Source organism: Sus scrofa, chromosome 15 (assembly GCF_054392235.1).
Source record: "Sus scrofa isolate SSC_HxYL_T2T_F1_AM1 chromosome 15, Sscrofa_HxYL_maternal_Yorkshire_Landrace_v2.0, whole genome shotgun sequence".
Classification (NCBI taxonomy): Eukaryota; Metazoa; Chordata; class Mammalia; order Artiodactyla; family Suidae; genus Sus; species Sus scrofa.
Window position 1 is genome coordinate 147,234,414 of NC_139397.1, and position 21,591 is coordinate 147,256,004.

At 55.0% G+C, this 21,591-nt stretch overlaps 2 protein-coding genes and 1 long non-coding RNA gene across 17 annotated transcripts in view; 2 read left to right on the top strand and 1 right to left on the bottom strand.

Annotated features, from left to right (window-relative positions):
* DIS3L2 (DIS3 like 3'-5' exoribonuclease 2) overlaps positions 1-841 on the top strand; it is a 360,467-nt gene extending 359,626 nt beyond the window's left edge. For all 14 annotated transcript variants that reach the window (XR_014828689.1, XR_014828690.1, XM_084997947.1 and 11 more), the window contains 1 exon segment: positions 341-841. Coding sequence is in view for 12 of the 14 variants with exons in the window: in XM_084997947.1 (XP_084854073.1) it covers positions 341-496 (156 nt within the window). In the remaining 2 variants the exon portion in view is untranslated.
* LOC146396204 (uncharacterized) lies at positions 608-12,632 on the bottom strand. Its single transcript, XR_014830248.1, has 3 exons — positions 12,521-12,632; positions 9,821-9,933; positions 608-5,924 (listed from the first exon to the last, which is right to left on the bottom strand). It is a non-coding gene; the product is annotated as an uncharacterized LOC146396204 (long non-coding RNA).
* Positions 5,682-21,512, top strand: LOC100521229 (intestinal-type alkaline phosphatase). Of its 2 annotated transcripts, XM_085000682.1 has the most exons (15): positions 5,682-5,788; positions 6,743-6,972; positions 8,564-8,650; positions 9,892-9,955; positions 17,553-17,674; positions 17,769-17,885; positions 18,001-18,116; positions 18,277-18,451; positions 18,528-18,700; positions 19,239-19,373; positions 19,464-19,536; positions 19,653-19,787; positions 19,877-20,068; positions 20,280-20,396; positions 20,546-21,512. In XM_085000682.1, exons 5-15 carry the CDS (start codon positions 17,608-17,610, stop codon positions 20,845-20,847), a joined length of 1,602 nt encoding a protein of 533 aa, XP_084856808.1. In that variant the 5' UTR covers positions 5,682-5,788; positions 6,743-6,972; positions 8,564-8,650; positions 9,892-9,955; positions 17,553-17,607; the 3' UTR covers positions 20,848-21,512. The 2 variants fall into 2 exon arrangements, with proteins under 2 accessions (XP_084856808.1, XP_003133773.2); XM_003133725.6 differs by lacking the exons at positions 5,682-5,788; positions 6,743-6,972; positions 8,564-8,650; positions 9,892-9,955 and having other exon boundaries at positions 17,470-17,674.
* Positions 21,513-21,591: the final 79 nt, after the last annotated feature.

The window sequence follows — 21,591 nt, forward strand, 5'->3', positions numbered from 1 at the left end:
CGGCCACCAAGGCCAGCGGCTCAGCCTCACCACTCCTTGGGTGCAGCAAAAAAAAACCCCAAAGAACCAGCCCAGACCCCTGAGGCTGGGCGCTCCTGGCCAGCAGGCATTGCCCCCAGCAGCGTGCGGCTCCTTCGCCTCCCACCAGCACCCCATGGCCTGAGGCCTGGAACAAGCTCAGCTTACAGATGGGCAGGCAGAGGCCTAGAGAGGCTGAGCCAGGGTCCCGGGGGCAGCTGGGTGGATGGTGGCCGGGCTGGGCGTGCCTGCAGCCCCTGCGGTCCCTGGGCCGGCCCCTGCCAGCCACCCTGTCACCCTGCCGGGCTCTGCTCTGCCTCAGGTCGTCACCATCTTCAGCCTGGTGGAGGTGGTGCTGCGGGCAGAGGCCACGGCCCTCAAGTACAGCGCCGTCCTGAAGCGACCGGGCACCGAGGGACTCCTGGACCCGCAGGAGAAGCAGGGGTGCGACCACCACAGTGACCAGCGGGAGGACTGACGCTGCCATCCTGGCCACACCCCTGCCCCGCCCGCCCCACCTGCTGGCTTTTAGGAGTAGGACCTTGTGACACCAAAGGGGATTTTTAATTTGGTTTTTAACAACTCAGGGTTTTGTTTTTATTTTTTCATTCTATTTTATTTTTGCAGCTCAGTTTTTAAACAGGAGGGGAGAGTGCGGGGCCGGACAGAAGGCTGGGGCCTGGCCACTGCTCCCCAGAGCAGAGCGAGACCTGGCCCTCCTGGGAGACCAGCCCCCTTCTGCCAGGTTGCCCACTGCCTTCCCCTGCCCAGGAAACCAGGGGTTTTCAGCAAATCAGTGTCATGGAATAAAATCAAGTGTGAAGTGCCGTCTGGTGTGTGGGGCCCTGCTGGGAGGCCAGGGTGGCCGGGTGCCCCTTGGACCCAGAACTTGGGACCTGGCCCAGGCTCCACCCTTCACAGCGGTGCCCAGCTGCCACCCTCTGGAAACTTCTGTCAGCTCCAGGATGATTCGCAGAGCTGGCTGCAGGGCAGATTGATGCCAGGGCCTCCTTCTGGCTGATTAGAAACGTAGTTAGTATGCGAGATGCAGGCTCACCCATCACCTGCTGCAGGTGCTGTGTCCTGCCCCTCCCCCACCCCCTGCCTTCTGGCCCCTTGTGGCCTCAGAATGGAGTCCGTTGGGGGCGGGGGGTGCATGGGACCTGTCACACACAGTCCTTGGAGCTCTGGGCGGCCCTGACCACCCAGGCCCACCCTGGGTCCTGGCAGCAGCAAGGGGCCCCTGGGCGGAGGGAGACCTGGGCCTGCCGGTGGGGAGGAGGGTGCCACACTGGCCGCCCTGAACTGAGAGGGGGAAGTGGGCTCCTGACGGCCCCGGCCTGGCCTAGTCACCTGCCCAGTTTCCACCTGAGCACCCAGTGATCTCACCGTCCTCAGGGACCCAGGGACAGAGGGGACAGGCCACCACACAGGGCTCTCTCCCCAGCTGGGCTGACCTCAGCCTGTGCCTCTAGTGCCCCCACCAAACAAGGGAGCCAAGATTGGCTTCCCTGGGAGCTGCCAGGGATGAGGGTGAGAACGTGGCGACCGTGGCCCCGGGGCCCCAGGCTGTTTCCTGGGGTGTCGGTGTTAACAAGCTCATGTGATCCGGTTTTAGCGGATTTTCTTCAAGAGAAATTCAGCACAGCCTCCGGCAGGAGGGCCTCGCCACCACTGGGGTGTGCCTGGGCCTGGGATTGCTGCCTCAGCTCACATCCACCCGGCACCGGGCCTGGGGCCAGAGGGGACGAAGGACCCTCCGGGTTCCTGCCCCAGGTCCCTTCTCTCCTCCCGCGTCACCTCGGCCAGGCTTCTCTCTGTCGGGCCTGCCACCCACAAGGCGTCCCAGAGGCCACCGCCGCCTCTCTGCTCCTGCCCCAAAGCTTCTAGAACCAAGGATGTGGAAGGGAAACGAGGAGAGGGGTTGGGGTTTGGGGATTTGGGTGAGGCGTGTTCTGGATGCTTCTGCAGCCTGGGCAGCCTGACTGAGAGCCCAAGGGTGAGACACTTCAGCCCTGTCCCCATCCCCTCAGCTGTCCTGGACTCTGAGGAGGGGCAGCCCCCTTCTCCTCCGCTGTCCCCAAGGGGCTCCCAGGGAGCCCGCGAGCTGCAGGCAGAGCAGAGACCCCATGCCGGGAAGCCCTCCGGGCGGTGGAGGGTCACAGTGTGCCAGGCCCCCTCTCGGCAGTGTGGACCCAGGCCAGACCCCCTTCCACTTCCCCAGCGCCCCAGACCCTGGGAAAGCATAGCCAGTTTGGTCAGCAAGGAAGGTCTTTGCTCCTGGGCTTGCCAGGAGGAGATTCTGGCCTCGCCCCGGTGGCCCTGGAGCTGGGGACCCAGAGCAGCCCCCAGCCCACCTCCACCCCTTTGACAGAAAGGGAACCCACATCCCAAAAGACCATAGGTCCCTGGCCAAAGTGACATAGCCAGACTGTGGCCAGCCAGGTCCAGGGTTCAGGCACCTGCCCTCCCCCACGCCCCTTCCCTGTGGCCTCAGAGGAAAGGGCCCAGCTGTGACCTTCGTCTGCAGCCACTCACTCAGCACGCCTCAGTCCTTGACACCAGCCTCGTGCCGGGAGCTAGCAGCACACGGGTCCAGTGATGGGGACAGCTCTCTGTAGCCCCTTGCTAAGGGGACGGTTGATAAAGGGGTCACGAGACACAAGCCTTGTCAAAAAGGACACGTGTGTTCCTTCCGTGTCCCAGAGCAGCTGCGCCTTCCCTCACAAGCCCCCTCGGTCACCGTGGGGGAGGGACCGTAGATGCCAATAATGTCCCTGCGGGCTGGAGTGTGTGTTCCCAGCCTGAAGGAATGGTGCTCAGAGACAAAGGGCGGCTGCCAGCCCCGGGGGCCAAGGGACCGAGCCTGACGGTGCTTGATGTGAGCTGTGAAGGGCAGAGTTCACCAGGGTCAGAGGGTGCCCAGAGGATGGGCCAGGGGATGCTGGGGACACAGGATCAGGGTGGGTCCCCACGGACCCGCCACACCAGCCAGAGAGCGAGAACTCTGTGCTCTGGGCCATCAGAGCCACGGCAGGATTGTCCCTGGGGCCGGGACGTGACGTGACCCTTGTCCCCTCACTCAATTATCAGTACTGAGTGCTTCGCTGTGCCCGGGTTCCCGGGGCACTTAGGGTCACAAAGTCACTTTCCTAGTGTGTCAGGTGGTGGGGACAGTGTGGATGCTGGGAGAAGAAAAACCAGAGCTGAGGAGGGGGCACGTGTGGCAGAGCCCTCTGGGGACAGCCTGTGGCCACTCGCAGGCACAGCCCTAAGGCAGGAGTGAGCTTGGCAGTGGAGGGGGCCCAAGGGCACCTGGGCTGTCTCCGCAGTGGCCTCCTTTCCATGGGACCTGCTCCCCAGCTGCTGGCCCGTCCCTCCCACCTGCCCGGGAGCCACTTTCCGTGCCATTGAAACCACTCGGCTCAGGCTGTGACTTGAACCCACTATTTTTTCAATTAAAATCCCACACCTGGTCTCAGCACTTAGCGAAGTGCACGTTCATTATGTCTCGGCACAGAAGGAACCCAGCAAGAGGCAAAGTGGTAGGTAAGAAGGAGGTTTGTTGGAGTTCCTGTTGTGGTAACGAAACCAACTAGTATCCAGGAGGTTGCGGGTTCGATCCCTGGCCTTGCTCAGTGGGTTAAGGATCCGGCGTTGCTGTGAGCTGTGGTGTAGGTCACAGACGCGGCTCCGATCCCGAGTTGCTGCGGCTGTGGTGTAGGTCAGCAACTGCATTTCCAATTTGACCCCTAGCCTGGGAACGTCCGTATGCCAGGGGTGTGGCCCTGAAAAGGAAAAAAAAAAAAAAAAGTAGATTTATTAAGAGAGAGATAGAAAATGTGGGTTATTTCAAAAGACAAGAAACTATGGGGTGGGTGATTTCAGACTAATGAATGGGAGGAGACCACAGTCACAGCAATGCCAGATCCAAGGCTCATCTGCGCCTACACCACAGCTCACAGGTATTCGTGAGGACGAAGGTTCAATCCCTGGCCTCGCTCAGTGGGTTAAGGATCAGGCACTGCTGTGACTGTGGTGCAGGCTGGCGACTACAGCTCAGATTGATTCAACCCCTAGCCTGGGAATTTCCATCTGCTGCAGGTGCAGCCATAAAAAGACAAAAAAAGAAAAAGAAAAAAAAAGATATAGAAGCTGCTGTTTGCAGAAAGTCACTGTGAAGTGAGCAGTCTACACCAGGGGGCAGAGACACGCTCTCAGAGCAGGCAGTCAGGGGCCATGGAGGCACTGGGCTTCTGATCCCCAGAGGCACCTCACCTGTCGGGTTTGCTGGCATCTGGTTGTTCACACCCCACGAGGGGCTCCCCATCCCTCCCCCCTCCTAAAGCTACTGCCCATGGGGGTTCTTTGCTTTGCCATCAAGACGGGCTCCGTCCTGAAGCCTCAGGATGCTACCAAACCGGACGTGGGGCTGGTCCCCCGAGGAGCAGAAAGCCAAGCTTCCCACGCCGGCTGTGCTGAAAGAAAGAACAGCGTTTAGCGCAGGTGCCAAGGTCAAGGGCGGCTCTCAGGGAAGGCGCTGAGAGGCAACCCTGGGGGAGGGCTGGAGGCGCGTGACCATCTCGCGCCCTTCCTTCCAGTAGGGTTGGATGGTGGTCGGGGGACCTTTTCGGGATCTCAATCATCCAGCGTCTGGGTCCAGCCCGTCTGGGGTCTGCACGCGGGGGTCAGCATGTAGTCTCCACCCTCTGCCTGGGTGGGGGTCTGGTTCCTGCAGAAACTCACAGATGTGTGTCCGATGGTGACGTGGGACCCTTGCGGGGCCACGAGGGCTCCTGGGACTCCGAGGTTGGAGCTGCTCTCGCTTTTCTTGCTCGACTGCCTCCCTTTGTGTGGGCATCCCTCCCTTCTCTCACCAGGAACTGCTTGGGTCTGTTCTTGGGAACTCAGGGGAGGGCTAGGAGACCGAGGCCTTTTTCTAGAGACCAGAAATGGGGCCCGTGGAGGGGCTTTGGTAGCAGGAGGGGCCTGCAGGATCCTCCTGGGTTTCAGTTCTCCCTTTTCTTTGGTACTCCTCAATTCTGAGGGGAACAAGGACAGGACAAGAAAGGAAATAAACCCCTCCTGGGCATCTATCCAGAGAAAACCCTGAATTGAAAAGATACATGTACTCCAGTGTTCATGGCAGCACTATATACAACAGCCAAGACATGGAAGCAGCCTAAACGCCCATCGACAGAGGAGTGGATCAAGAAGATGTGGTATATACACAATGGAACATCACTCAGCCATTAAAAGGAAAGAAATAACGGCATTTGCAGCAACAATGGATGGACCTAGAAATTATCATGCTAAGTGAAGTCAGACAGACACCAATGTCATGTGCTATCACTTACATGTGGAATCTAAAAAAAAAAGGACACAATGAACTTCTTTGCAGAACAGATACTGACTCAAAGACTTTGAAAAACGTATGGTTTCCAAATGAGACAGGTTGGGGGGTGGGGGGGATGGGCTGGGGGTTTGGGGTGGAAATGCTATAAAATGGGGTTGTGATGATGGTTGTACAACTATAAATGTAATAAAATTCATTGCGTAGTAAAAAAAAAAAAACCTCGAAAAATAAAATTCATTGCATTGAAAAAAAAGTTTGAGGATGAAGGGGCAAAACGACTAAATCGCATTTTCCTGTGATCCTTTAGCTGGGAAATGGTCCGTATCTGTGATAAAAAGATATTTATTTTCCCCCAGTACTTTCTGGAGATAGTTCACCTTTTCATGGACTGAAGGAAATGCATCCCAGGGTGGTGTGAGTATATACTGGCCAGCTGCTCTTTGGTGGCCTCCCCCCAGTTTACCTCTTGGGAAATCTTTGGGTGAATTCTCCAGCAGATGGAGGTGGATCTCTTCAAAGGATTTTCTTAGGTTAAAATAAAATAGAAATCCTAGTGGAAAAAAAAAAAAAAAAGAAAGAAAAGGAAAAAGGGTTGGATAGAGCCTGAGGTTAATCATAAACTCAGCAGGGAACTCGGTTTCAGGGGTCTCGGTTTCAAGGACCCTGCCTATTCTGGCCCCGCGTCCTAGCCAGCCAGCCCAGGGAAAGCCTTCCAGAGTAATCATGAGGTGTTCCCTTCAAGCCCTGCCAAAAGTGCGAATTTGTCCTCAAATTATTGTGGGTTTTTTTTTGGGGGGGGGGGTCTTTTTATTTCAAGGCTGCACCTGCAGCATATGGAGGTTCCCAGGCTCAGGGTCTAATCAGAGCTGTAGCCACAGGCCTACGCCACGGCCACAGCCACGCAGGATCCAAGCCGTGTCTGCGACCTACACCACAGCTCATGGCAACGCCGGATCCTTAACCCCCTGTGCAAGGCCAGGGATCGAACCTGCATCCTCCTGGATACTAGTCGTGTTCATTACTGCTGAGCCATAACGGGAACTTCAAACTATTGTTTTTTAAGGTTGCTTGGGGATGGTTCATTATACAACCTAGGTAACATTATACATAGGCTATGTGAATAAATATAGCTCAAAATTGAAAAAATGAAGTGTATGATTTAGAAACAGTGGTAAATATCTAAATTAATATCCAAGAGAGGAGAAAATGTTTGCCTCTGAGATGGGAAAATGCAGACAGGAAACTGCTGTTTTTGTTCTATTGCATCAAATGTTACGGATCTATTTGAAACTTTAAATTGCATTATTGTATAACTTGGGTAAAAGTTAAAACTAAAAATTAAAATTTCCTTTTTTGTTGTTTCCTTAGCAGGAATGGATGTACAGTTGGTTTAAAGGCTTCTTGTACACTCAGCAACTGATGTATTAAACAGTCCATTATTCCTGTAACTAAGATAAAATTCCTGCTGACAGATGACCTAAGAGTCCCTCTCAGCTAAAATGCTGCCTCAAGTCTTTTACTTAAAGACCCAGGCAGCAGTCTGGGCAGTGCCAAGGCCTGGTGGCCTCCGTGGAGCCCTGAGAGGCCGTGCTTATTCGGTGGGTGAGCCCGGGCCTGGGAGTCCAGGGTGAGGGCGAGCCCCTGGGCAGCCAGCCAGGCAGGAAGCAGCCTCCTGGCCCCGGAGGTGGGGGGCAGCCTGCGATGAGGCTGCTGGCCCAGGTGTGGCGGCTCCGCAGCAGGGCTGTGCCTTGGGCCTCTGCTGGACACAGATGACAGAGGGCTTTGTGGGTGGGAGTCACAGATTTCAGGAAGAACTGGAGTTGGGGTGGGGTTGAAGCAGAGCAGAGATCTGAGCCCTGGTGGTGATGGGAGGAGGAAGATGCCTTTCACAACAGAGAAGGTTCTGGAGGTGGGGGGAGGGTGCTCTCAGCACTGGCACATCACTGAGTCACTACACCAGGCTAATCCCTTCGGGGGAGTTCCCATCTAGCTCAGTGGGTTAAGAACCCTACTGCAGTGGCTCAGGTCCCTGAGGAGGCACAGGTTTGATCCCCAGCCCAGGAACTTCCCTTTGCCACCAGCGCCCAATAAAATAAAATAGAGTTGTGTTGTGGCTCAGCAATAATGAACCTGACTATTATCCATGAGGATAGGGGCTTGATCTCTGACCTCCTGGAGTGGGTTAAGGCTCTGGCATTGCTGTGGCTGTGGTGCAGGCCAGCAGCTGCAGCTCTAACTCAACCCCTAGCCTAAGAACTTTCAGACACCTTGGGTGCAGCCCTAAAAAGACAATCAATCAATCAGTCAATCGATGCAACCTACACCGCAGCTCAGAGCAAGTCTGGATCCTTAACCCACTGAGCAAGAACAGGAATCGAACCCCCTGTCCTCATGGGTAGGAGTCGGGTTTGCTACTGCTGAGCCACAACGGGAACACCTTTGTTTTTTAATATGTAGAAAGCCATTTTATTTTATTGTTATTTAACATTTTATTTTATATTTTATGGCCATGCCCATGACATGTGGAAGTTCCCAGGCCAGGGGTCGAACTGGTGCCCCATTAGTGACCCAAGCTGCTACAGTGACACCTGGATCCCGAACCTGCTTCACCACAAGGGAACCCCTGTAGAAAGCCATTCTGGGGGGAAAACACACATTTAAAAGATTATTTTGCTCAAGCAAGTTCATGAATTGCATTGAGTAAAGTTCTTAACGTGTACCTTGCTCAGTTCTGGAAAGCAGTTCGCCAAATCCTGAAATAGCAACGCAAACGGAAATGCAAAATAGAACATGGAGTAAAAACTCTCCTCTAGCATATTTACTTTAATACAGTTTCAAATGAACCAAGGGACTATCGGAATAAAATTGTCCTCCTCCTTCTTATGATACAAAATTAAAGTGAAATTAATTTTTTTTTTTTTTTTTGGTCTCTTTAGGACCACACTCGAGGCATATGGGAGTTCCCAGGCTAGGGGTCAAATCAGAGAGGCACCTGCAGGCCTACACCATAGCCGCAGCAATGCCATATCCTTATCACACTGAGCGAGGCCAGAGATCGAACCCACAACCTCATAGATACTAGTCGGGTTCTTAACCCTTTGAGCCACAACAGGAACTCCCATTGTTTCATTTGCTATGAATCTATTTATGTTCCATAAATAAATTAATGTGTATCTTTTTTTATTCCAGATATGTGACATCATATGACATTTGTCTTTATCTGACTTACTGCACTTTGTATGAGAATTTCCAGGACCATCCATGTTGCTGCAAATGGTATTATTTGCTTCTGTTTTATGGCTGAGTAATATTCCTCTGTGTGTTTGTGTGCACACACGTACACAGGTCACATCTTTATCCATGGACCTGTAGGTAGCTTCCATTTCCTGGCTTTGTAAGTAATGTTGCTTTGAGCATTGGAGTGCAGGTATCTTTTCGAATTAGAGTTTTCTCCAGATAAATGCCCAGGAATGGGATTGCTGGCTCATATACTAAACCACATTTTTCTTAAAATGAGCTCAGTTTTTCCTTGAATTTATTAGAAAAGGAAATCTGTAACTACTAGAAATGGAAGAATACCATCTCTTGTCATAAAGAGAAGGCACCTGTAGGAGCTCCCTGGTGGCCGTCATTTCGGAGAATTGAAATGAATGGCAGTGGGGATGGCTTGAAGTGAGATCCTAATTCTCGGCTCAGGAATTGAACCTGGGCAGCCTGGGTGACAAGCAGGACTCTTGGCCACTAGACTAGCTAGAGGCTAAAAGCAGAATTGGCCTGATTCTTGCCCTCTGGAGAAAGCAAGACTGTTCCAATGAGGAGTTTCCACTGTGGCTCAGCAATAATGAACCTGACTTGCTCAGGGGGCTAATGATCCAGTGTTGCCGTGAGCTGCAGTGTAGGTCGCAGGCGTGGCTCAAATCTGGCATTTCTGTGGCCATGGCGTGGGCCAGCAGCTACAGCTCAGATTCAACCCCTAGCTTGGGAACTTCCATATGCCACGGGTGCGGTCCTAAAAAAAAAAAAAAAAAAAAAAAAAAGGAATGTTTCAAGGAGTAGACTCTGTAAGAACAGGTGCAAAGTTTATCATTAGAAATACAATACAAGGAGTTCCCTTCATGGCTCAGCAGTCAACGAACCCGACCAGGATCCATGAGGATTTGGGTTCCATCCCTGGCCTTGCTCAGTGGGTTTAGGATCTGGCGTTGCCGTGAGCTGTGCTGTAGCCCCCAGACGCAGCTCATATGCCACGGGTGTGGCCCTAAAGGCAAAAAATAATAATAATAATATTTGAAAAAAAGAAAGAAAGAAAGAAAAGAGATGAGAAAACACAAAACAGCCCCGAGGGAGAGCACGCGGAGAAGTCGTCTGTTTACCCAAGGCAGAAGCGAAGCAGGGACACACACAGCGAAGGAGGAGCGTGCCCGTGAGGTGACTTAAACCACTTACATGGGGCGCTTCTTCCGGGCCTTTGTCTTCCTTTGGCCGATTATCTTGTTTTGTGTTTCACACCCGACCAGACCCAGGCCCTCCCCGATCTGCATGTACTTCTTGCGGCCAAGCTGGATTCCGAAGCAAGGCAAGGTGAGAAGGTTATCTAGACTTATTAGGGCCTGGCGCCCCCTGCCTTTCTGACCCAGAGGGGTCTCCCTGACCCTGAGGATGGGAAGTATGTGGCCTCTTGGTCTTTGGCACAAGCAGGACTCAGCCCCCCTTTGGGTCCTGTCATTTCTGTTTTAGTAACACGCTCACAGAGGACAAGTACCAGTTCTTTGCCCTGTGTCTGCTGTTATTTCTGTCTTGATAGGTGGCTGATTGTAAATGTCTATCCCGGAGCCCAGGTATCTCCTGCCGCAGGAAGTGTCAACAAGAGACTAGTTGTAAATATCTGTCCTGGGGCTCAGCTGTCTCCTGCCTCGGCCTCGTGGTTGAGGATTCTGCACCATCCAGGCCATGGTGCGGGTTCCATCCCTGGCCCAAGAACTCCCGCATGCCATGGGTACAGCCAAAAAAAAAAAAAAAAGGAAGAAAAAGAAATTTTTAAAAGAGAGGAGTTCCCTTTGTGGCTAAGCGGTAACAAACCCAACTAGTATCCATGAGGACGAGGGTTCAATCCCTGGCATCGCTCAGTGGGTTAAGGATCTGCTGTTGCCCAGAGCTGCGGTATAGGGCAGACACAGCTTAGATCCCATGTGGCTGGTGACTGTGGGGCGTAAGCCGGTAGTTGCAGCTCCGATTTGACCCCTAGCCTGAGAACTTCCATATGCTGTGGGTTTACCCCTAAAAAGAAAAAAATTATTAAAAAAAAAAAAAAACCTAGAATCTTATAAAATAGGATATACTAGAACTATCTAGTACCATGAATAAGGCCACAGTGCAGCAGTGGGAGAGAGAAGAATTTAGTGCTCGCAGCAGATAAGAACATGGGGGGTGGGGAGAATCCTTCCCAAAGCAGTGTCTCCCAAAAAGCAAAAATGGGGACTTTTTAGGCTACAGGTACGTGAGTGTTCATGAAAGAGCTGGGGCACTGGACAGAGTTCAAGCTTTAGTTGACTGACATCACGAGTCAGAAAAGGCCAGCAGCATCATGCCTTAGATTCCAGCTGATCCAGTAGCTGAGCCCCTCGGGAGGAGCATTTAAATTCTGCCAAACAGCTCAAGACAGTGCTTTGGGCTAGTTTCTAGCCATCGAAATATAATTAGGAGTCTTTACAACTGATTTCTTATCTTTGCAGTTGTTGCTTCTCTTGCTTAATAAGTTTGTCCTTCCCTTAAGATCTTTGTTACTGAGACCTGTTCAAGGAAAAGCATTGTTGGAGTTCCCGTCGTGGCTCAGTGGTTAAAGAATCCAACTAGGAACCAAGGAAAAGCATTGTGAGCAGACTTAGCTCACAGAGTCTTAGGCTTAGGCCAAAAAATGGCTTCTCTTACATCAACAAAGTCTGCCTGGTTCTTTCTCTGGGGACCCTACCCTGTCCTGTTACACCATCCGCAGGTAGAGACATAGCTGTAATATATATACGATATGCAAGTAAGGAATTCCCGCCATGGCTCAGGGTAAAAGAATCTGACTAGTATCCATGAGAACTTGGGTTCGATCCCTGCCCTCACTCAGTGGATTAAGGATCTGGTGTTGCCGTGAGCTGTGGTGTAGGTCGCAGTTGTGGCTTAGATCTGGCGTTGCTGTGGCTGTGGTGTAGGCCAGCAGCTGCAGCTCCGATTCGATCCCTAGCCTGGGAACCTCCATATGCCACAGGTGTGGCCCTTAAAAGACAAAAATAAAAATAAAAAATACAGATATAACCAGAGCTCACCCAGCTTCATTTCAAAACTTAGTCATGACTCAGGTATTTCAATATAAAACTTACTACTTTATCAATAACAGTTGGAACAGGTTAAGCTTATCCGCTCAGATGGCTAAGACTTTTTACTGTTTGCAGACATTTTTGAATATTTATATTCATCCTTGACAAGTCCTGTGAAGAGGCTATGATTTAGGTTTTGAATTTGGGAGTCTTTCCAGCAGTTTGAGTTTTAAAATATCTCTTTTTGGAGTTCCCGTCATGACTCAGTGGTTAACGAATCCGACTAGGAACCATGAGATTGAGGGTTCCATCCCAGGCCTTGCTCAGTGGGTTAAGGATCTGGCATTGCTGTGGCTGTGGTGTAGCTCCGATTTGACCCCTAGCCTGGGAACCTCCACATGCCGTGGGTGCGGCCCTAAAAAGCAAAAAAAAAAAAAAGAACAAAATAAAAAATAGTGGGTTTTTTTGTTCGTTTTTTTAGGGCCGCACTATGGCTATGGAGGTTCCCAGGCTAGGGGTCAAATTGGAACTGTAGCCGCTGACCTACACCACAGCCACAGCCATGTGGGATCCGAGCCATGTCTGCAACCTACACCACAGCTCACGGCAACACCGGATCCTCAACCCACTGAGGGAGACCAGGGATCGAACCCAAGTCCTCATGGATCCTAGTGGGATTCATTACCGCTGAGCCGTGACGGGAACTCCAAAATAAAAACCTTAAAGCTAGAACTGAGATGTGCTCTACCACAGGCCTCTTTGGCCGTTTGCATCTTTCACTCAATGAAAGGCCAGTGGAAAGAAAATCCCCCTCTTGGAAGAGGCGACACCCCAAATCACTCACGAGAAGCGGTCTTGATGCAAACAGCAAGAGGATCTTTATTCCAAGCGCGCTGGGGCCCACAGTCGTACGCCACACAGGGGTTGAGGACTGCGGCGGCGAGTGCGGAGTCAGGATGGTTTTTATGGGATTCATAGCAAAGCCCGGGGTTCGCAACAAAGCCCGCGCTTCACAAACCAATCATTTCAAAATATCACAAACCAGTCATTTTAAAACTTCGCGAGCCCGTGCTTCGTGGACCAATTAGTTTTAATTTGTTCTGGAGTTACGTGTTTGGGCTTGTTCCTGGGAGGGGGAGACATATTGTCGCCAAGGTATGTTTACCAGGATTTTCAACATTTTATGGCGCAGCCGATCTTACTGGGGTCGGTTTAGCGATTAACTTCCCCTCCTTTCATCTTATGCAGGCAGCTTTACAGAAGCCGAACAATCAGTTAGGGACCCCTTTCCCTGTTATCTCAAGCAGTTTCAAGAAGTTTCATGCCTAGAGGCACATACTCAGGTGCCTATTTTCTCTTTCTTTTTCTTTTTTCCTCCACTTAGTTTTGTACAGAACAGAAAGCAAGCCCTAAAACAGCAAGAAGTATGGTCTTTTACCTATAGGGAACAGGGTCCGAAATTCGAGGGCATTTAGAGCTTTTTATTAACTTCCTGGGTTCTGGGGGGGTCAGGTTGCATTTTCATCCTTTCATCAACACCGTTGGTGAGAATCAGTCCCTCTGTCACCGTGTCCACTGCTGCATCGTGCTCCATGTATGACGATGCCATGACTTCATCCCTTTTCCTGCTGATGAACATTTGGGCTATTTTCAGTTTTTTGCTCCTTCAGTGACGCTTGAAATGTGTGGGCATGAACCCCCGGGGCCCCTGGGCCACGGAAGCTCTAGGACGCGTACCCGGAACAGACCGGCTCCATCTCGGGACGGGCCTATCCCCCTGTCCCTGGGGAGGGCTAGGGTCTGCAGCGAGCGCTCCCCTGCTCGTCCTCTTCCTCTCCAGGGCTCCCCTGGTTGGGCCTTTCGGACTTTGCCAACTCAGGGCCTGAAATGCCACCACCTGCTTTATTCTGCCCCGCTCGAGCATCTTGCCACTGTCCCCTGTGCAGAAAAACCTGTCCAGCAGGAGGAAGAGAGGCAGAGGCCAGCAGAGGAATGACAGCCGCCCAGGAGGGATGGGGGAGGGGCTGATGTGGGAGGGGGTGCTGTAGGGAGGGCACTGCCAAGGGGGACAGGGACCAAGGAGGGGGCAGAGGCTGAGGGCCAAAGTACCATGCCACGCCGAGTCCCAAAGCACCTCTTCTTTCTCCAGTGATCCCAACCCGCCTCGGCCTGGGTCCCCTCCCCGTCCCCGACCCCAGGCCAGTGCCCTTCTCTCTTCACTTGCTCTTCCAGCCCCTGAAGCACAGCCCCACCGACCCCGCGAGCCCCCCTCGGGGAAGAACAACCAGACCCGCTTTCCCAGCTTGACTCCAGCTCTGGACTCTCTGCTCAGGGGCGGCCCCAGCCCAGGGACCTTGCCTCTTCCTGGGACAGTGACCAGGGCGTGGGTGGGCTGACACATCCCACACCTGTCCAGACAGGACCTCGGGCCTGCTGTGGCTCATCCAGGCCTCCAGGGTGGGTCACCATGTCACTGCTCAAGAGACTCTAGCTGAAGGAAATCACCTCCTTTACAGAATACAGAGTTGCCCAGCTTCTGACTTTTTTTTTTTTTTTTTAGGGCCACAACCACGGCTCAAGGAAGTTCCCAGGCTAGGGGTCCAATCAGAGGTACAGCTGCCGGCCACAGCCACACCAAATCTGAGCCACATCTGGGACCCACACCACAGCGCACAGCAGCACCAGATCCTTGACCCACTGAGCAAGGCCAGGGATCAAACCTGCATCCTCATGGTTGCTAGTGAGGTTTGCTACTGCTGAGCCATGACGGGAACTCCGAACTTCTGATTTCTGCCTGTTGGCCCCTCTCACTCCGCTGCTGGCCTCTCTCAGCCCGTGAGAGCCTCTGAGCCTCAGCCCCTCCTCCTGACCTGTTTTCAAGGCTGACATAATGAGCTCCCTCCACTAACAGGTGTCTTCTGGGGCCTTTTTTCAGCTTTGCAAACTTACTCTGACCCCAGACACCAAGCTGGTCAGATTCTGAGTGTGATCCCTGGGGTCCCCGCGTGAACCCCAACGTACACCTCCCAGTCTGCGGAGTCCAGAACACACCTCTGCAGACATGTCCCTGCTGTGGCCCTTGGGTGCCCCCGAGAGTTCCTGCTGCCTTGGACTCCTTGGCACATCCCAGGCCTGTTCTCCTATCGGCCCCATCGGGCCCTTGCAAAGCGCACGGCAGCTTCTGTCGCTCACACCCAAGCCTGAGCTGCAAAGGAGGCCGAGGGCTTCTTCCTCCCCTGCCACCATCTCCCTGTGACCTCCCTACTCCTCCTCTGTGACCCCCTGGCCTGCCACCGGCAGTGCCCACATGGGACACCAGCCCAAGGGGTGGGGGGGTGGGGGGACAGTGGAGGAGGGTGCTAAGGTCTAGGTGGGGCCCACTGGGCAAGGCCTTCCTTCCCGGAGAACAGAGACCAGGACAACCTCCCCCAGAGAGCAGGCTCCATGATGTCATCATGAGAAGAGCATTAGAGGAGATGTTAGGGAGTTCCCTGGTGGCTCAGTGAGTTAAGGATCGGGGGTAGTCCCTGCAGCAGCTTGGGTTCGGTCCCTGGCCCAGGAACTTCTGATGCCTCGGGCAGGCACACACTCCATACCTATCAGAATGGATAAAATTAAACACACCAACAACCTCCACCGAAGCGGAGAAACTGGATCCCTGACACATTGCTGGGGGAATGCAAAGTGGTGTGGCCACTCTGCAAAACAGTTCGGCAGTTCTTTTTTTTTTTTTTTTTTTTTGAAGGGAGAAGTTCCTTAATTTTTTTTTTCTTTTTTGTCTTTTGTCCTTTTTTTAGGGCCGCACCCACAGCATATGGAGGTTCCCAGGCTAGGGGTGTAATCGGAGCTGTAGCCGCCAGCCTACGCCACAGCCGCAGCAACGCCGAATCCTTAACCCACTGAGTGAGGCCAGGGATCAAACCTACAACCTCATCGTTCCTAGTCAGATTCATTTCTGCTGGGCCACAATGAGAACTCCAGAAGTTTCTTAATTAAAAAAAAAAAAAAAAAAAAGAGTTCCCTGGTGGCTCAGCAGGTTGAGGATCCAGCATTGCCACAGCTGTGGCTCTGGTGACAGCTCTGGCTAAAGTTCAATCCCTGGACCAGGAATTTCTGCAAGCCACAGGCATGGCCAAACACACACACACACAACAACAACCACACGAGCCAGCAATGGCATCCCTGGGCAGGTTCCCAGAGAAGCGGAATGAAGCGAAGTGTTCACACAAAATCCTGTCCTGAAGATCCGGGGCAGCCCGACTTAGAACAGCCAACCCTGCCTCAGCCCAGAGGGCCTTGCCCGGGAGGATGGCCAAACGCTTCCTGGGGCCCCTCACCCCAGACCCTGCTCCTTGGCACACAGGCGTCCACTCCTGACCTCGCTCAGGTGACTCTCCAGGGAATTACGCCGAGTGTAAAAGGCCAGTCCCCAGAGTGCGTGATTCCACTCATGCACCGGATTTGGAATGAGAAAATTCTAGAACTGTGGGACAGGGGTTAGGGACGGAGGGGGTGGGGGGCTCTAAAGGGGCCCGGGGTGGGGGGGAGCCGCTCACTGTCTTGACTGTGATGGTGTTTACAGGAACCCACGCAGGTGATGAGGGGGTACAGAACCTACACTTAGGCAGATGAGTACATGTGAAAGGGGGCGATCTGAATAGAAATGTGGAAATCTGTGAATTATTCCATTTGTCCAGAGAAGTTGGACAAAGGCACAGAAAAAAGCATTGGACAAAACCCTATTATTTCTTACAACCACATGTGAATCTACAGTTATGTCAAAAATTCATATTAAGGAGTTCCCTGCTGGTACAGGAGGTTCAGAACCTGACATTGTCATGGCTGTGGGTCACCTGACTACTATGGCGCTGGTTCAATCCCTGGCTCTGGAACTTCTGCCTGTGTGGTGCAAGTGTGGTCGAGAAAGAAAGAAATGATTGTTTTTAAAAATTCGGGAGTTCCCATTGTTGTGGCTCAGTGGTTAACGAATCCGACTAGGAGCCATGAGGTTGTGGGTTTGATCCCTGCCTTTGCTCAGTGGGTTAAGGATCCGGCGTTGCTGTGAGCTGTGGTGTAGGTTGCAGACTCGGCTCGGATCCTGCGTTGCTGTGGCTCTGGTTTAGGCTGATGGCTACAGCTCCGATTCAACCCCTAGCCTGGGAACCTCCAAATGACGCGTGAAGTGGCCTTAGAAAAGGCAAAAAGACAAAAATAAATAAATAAAAAAATATTTGGCCAAAGCTGACTTTGAAAATACTGAAGAAATGGGAGCTCCTGGTGTGGCGCAGCAGAAATGAATCCAGCTAATATCCATGAGGATGGGGTTCAATCCCTGGTCTCGATCAGTGGGTTAAGGATCCAGCATTGCCATGAGCTGTGGTGTAGGACACAGATGTGGCTTAGATCTAGCACTGCTGTGACTTGGTGTAGGCCAGCGTGTATCTCTGATCCAGCCACTAGTTTGGGAACTTCCATATGCCGAGGGTGTGGCCCTAAAAAGAAAAAAAAAAAAAGAAAAAAAACAGAAAATAGTTAAGAAATGAAATGATGGGAGGAGCGATGGTTCTCCCAGGAGGCTTGGTGAGCAGGAGGTTGGGAGCCGCCCCGTCAGGACCTTGGAACTATTGTTCCGGCAAAGGGCACCTGCCCTCCAATCCTCACCCTGCCCTGGGGAGACAGCTGGGACCATCTTGTGATGGGAACACACCTGCCACCTCCCTTCAGGCTATAAGGCTTAAAGTCAGAGAACAGGGCCAGGGGCAGGGTGTGGCCACCTCGGGCTTGGGAGGGACATGGGACTTTTTACAGCAGGGATCAAATCCTCCCCTGATTTAAGCCCAGGCAGCCTGTACGGAGCTGATACCTTGGTGTCCCAGCCTTGCTCCAGGTCCGGCCTCCTGAGGGTCCCGGCCCTCCGCCCCACTGCACAGGATGCAGGGCGGCTGGGTGCTGCTGCTGCTGGGCCTGCGGCTGCCGCTCTCCCTTGGCTTCATCCCAGGTAACGAGGCACCTCCCTGCCGGCCCCCCACCCCCACCCCCCTCACAGGGCGCTGCCCCAAGGCTGACCCGGCCTGCACTCTCCCCTTGGCCAGTTGAGGAGGAAGACCCAGCCTTCTGGAACCGCCAGGCAGCCCAGGCCCTGGATGTTGCCAAGAAGCTGCAACCCATCCAGACGGCGGCCAAGAACCTCATTCTCTTTCTGGGGGATGGTGAGTGGGCCAGGCCTGTCCAGCCCCTGGGGCCCCCACAGCCCTGGCACCCAAGGCTGCCTGCAGACCCAGGCCAGCCCGGGGGACTCAGGCCTAACACGGTGTGTACCTTCAGGAATGGGGGTGTCCACGGTGACGGCCACTCGGATCCTAAAGGGGCAGATGAATGGCAAGCCGGGACCTGAGACGCCCCTGGCCATGGACCGATTCCCGTACCTGGCTCTGTCCAAGGTAAGGCTGGGTGCCCCTGGGTGGGTGTGGGACCAGGAGCCAGGGCAGAAGGGAAGAGCCCAGGAGGGTTGGGCTCTGAGGTGGGGCCTGGGGGCCGCGAGGAGGGACCTAGGGTCTGGGCGTCAACCGCAGACAGAGCTGAAGGTGTCTCTGCTCCCAGACATACAACGTGGACAGACAGGTGCCAGACAGCGCAGGCACCACTACCGCCTACCTCTGCGGGGTCAAGACCAACATGAAGGTGATCGGGGTAAGCGCGGCCGCCCGCTATGACCAGTGCAACACGACCCAGGGCAATGAGGTCATCTCCGTGATGAACCGGGCCAAGAAAGCAGGTGGGTCTGGGGTCGGGTTGATGGGCAGGGGCGGGCTCAGACCTGAGTGGCCCACCCTGACCTCTGCCACCCTCAGGGAAGTCGGTGGGAGTGGTGACCACCACGAGGGTGCAGCATGCCTCGCCGGCTGGAGCCTACGCGCACACGGTGAACAGAAATTGGTACTCCGATGCCGACTTGCCTGCGGAGGCGAAGAAGAACGGCTGCCAGGACATCTCCACGCAGCTCGTCTACAACATGGACATCGATGTGAGGCGGGCGGGGCTGCGCGGAGGGGGCGGGGCTGCGCGGAGGGGGCGGGGCTGCGCGGAGGGGGCGGGGCTGCGCGGAGGGGGGGAACCCACCCCCTACACAGTCTCAGGGCCCCCACCGTCCCAGGGTTTCTGTGGGTCTGGGGTGGGGGTGGGGGTCCTGTGTAGAAGGTCCCGGAGGGGGAGTTTCCGTCGTGGCTCAGCGAAAACAAACCGGACTAGCATCCATGAGGATTCAGGTTCCATCCCTAGCTTTGCTCAGTGGCTTAAAGGTTCCGCGCTGTTGCAAACTGCTTGGTAGGTCGCAGACCCCGCTCAGATGTGGCTTTGCTGGGGCTGTGACCTAGGCCAGCAGATGCACAGCTGCAGCTCCGATTCTACTCCTAGCCTGGGAACATCCATATGCTGCAGGTGAAACCCTTAAAAAAAAAAAAAAAGGTCCAGAAGGGGACAGGCCCTTCCCACAGACCTGCTGGGCAGAGCCAGGGGCTGTCTGAGGAGGGAGCAAAGCCCAACCCCCGCATCTCTGGCTCCAGGTGATCCTGGGTGGAGGCCGCAAGTACATGTTTCCTGAGGGGACTCCGGACCCTGAATACCCAGACAATCCAAGACAGAACGGAGTTCGGAAGGACAAGCGGAACCTGGTACAGGAGTGGCAGGACAAGCACCAGGTGACAGGGGCTCAGGGGTGCGGGGGGCACGGCAGGGCAGGGCTGCAGGGTGTTGGGCTGCGGGCTGAGGCCTGGCTCTGCCCCCTCCAGGGAGCCCGGTATGTGTGGAACCGCACGGCGCTCATTCAGGCGTCCCAGGACCCCAGCGTAACACACCTCATGGGTAAAGACCCCCCCCACCCCCACTGGCGCCCCCCAGGTCCTCAGATGGCCAAGCATGGGCCCTGGACCTCCGTTCCACTCCCCAGCTTCTGGTCACCACTGGTCCCCCTCCCACAGGCCTTTTTGAGCCGGGAGACATGAAGTATGAAAAGGAACGAGACCTCAGCAGGGACCCCTCCCTGGTGGAGATGACGGAGGTGGCCCTGCGCCTGCTGAGCAGGAACCCCCGTGGCTTCTTCCTCTTCGTGGAGGGTGAGTGGCAGCCCCTCGCCAAGCACAGGAGGGAGGGGGGCTGTCAGGGAGGGGGTGGCAGCACCCATGTCCTCGTGACCTTCCCGCAGGAGGCCGCATTGACCACGGACACCATGAAGGTATAGCTTATAGGGCGCTGATCGAGACTGTCGTGTTTGACACTGCCATCGACAAGGCTGGCCAGCTCACTAGCGAAGAGGACACACTGACCCTGGTCACGGCCGACCACTCTCATGTCTTCACCTATGGTGGCTACCCGCTGCGTGGAAGCTCCGTTTTTGGTAAGACCAGGGAGAGGGGCAGGGGCTAGTCCCTAGAGTGACTGGCCAACATGGCTCTGAGCCAGTCTCCTCATCTGTCAAAATGGGTACCACGTGCAAATGGCCTGCCCAGGGGGTGGGACAACAAAGAGGCAAGAAGTTCTGGGCTCAGCACCCAGGAGAGGCTCCCTAGACCCGTCAGTGTGATCCCCGGCTCTCCTGCACCCTGCAGGGCTGGCTGATGGCAAGGCCTCTGATGGCAAAGCCTACACCTCCATCCTTTATGGCAATGGCCCGGGATACAAGCTCAGCGAAGGCGCAAGGCCTGATGTTGATGAAACCAAGAGCAGTGAGTGCAGCAGGGTGCTGGGGGGGAGTGGGGGGGGGAGTGCGGAGGGGGGGCGGTGGATGGGGCTGGGGGGAGGGGCCAGGCCTGGGACCCAACTGAGGGGGAAGCCACCTCCCCGCCTGCCCTGAGCCGCGCCCCCCTCCTCCCAGGGGACCCCGCATACGTGCAGCAGGCGGCCGTGCCCCTGGGTGCCGAGACCCACGGTGGCGAGGACGTGGCGGTGTTCGCGCGCGGCCCCTGGGCGCACCTGGTGCACGGCGTGCAGGAGCAGAGCTTCGTGGCGCACGTGATGGCCTTCGCCGCCTGCCTGGAGCCCTACACCAGCGACTGCGACTTGCCGCCCCCCTCTGGCCCCACCGCCGCCGGGCACCCTGGGCCGGCCGCCTGCACCTCGCTGCTGGCGCTGCTGGCGGGGGCGCTGCTGCTGCTGCTGGCGCCCGCCCTGCACTGACCCCCACTGGCCTCGAAGCCGGAGCCCTGGCTTTGATCAAGCTGCCACCTCGGTGTCCCCACCTGGGACCGTTCTCCAGACCTTCACCTCCAGGCAATAAAGGAGCCTCAGCCCCTCGGCGGACCTGACCCTCCTGGAGGCTGAGGCCCCGCCCGTCCTGAGACCCCCTTGGTCCTCCTACCGCCCCCACTGCAGCAGCCCTGATTTTGTGCTGTGCCACCCAGGAGCCCAGGAACGAAGTATGCTGGGACCAGCCAGTCTGTTCCCTCCCCCCATCATTGTCCTGCCTCAGGACAAGGTGGCACCATCCCAAAAGTGTCCCCAGCGAGCTAAGACTGGCCAGGACCAACCTGGAGTGCCTGGAGGGCGGGGCTTCCTGTAGACCAGGAAGGGACTCTGGAAGCACCTTGCTGGCCAGGGAGGCTGCTGGGGTCAGGACACCCAGGAAGCCTTTGATGCAAGAGGCCTCAGCCCCCCGCCCCCAGCCCAGGAACCCAGAGGGACCATTCCAGAGAGGAGGTGGCGACACAGAAAGGAGAGGAGACCTGTCCTCTCCCATTCCAGGCTGGGAGATCCAGGGAGCAGCCAGGCAGGCTGAGGGTCAGGGCAGGTCCCCTCCCTCCTGGGCGGGACAGAGCAGTTGTCAAATAAATGGTTGTACAGTGCGATGGCGGTAGTGATGTGTTCTAGAAAGAAAAATCATGAGTGCGTGGGGGCAGGGAAAACCGGGCTCGGGTCAGGGAG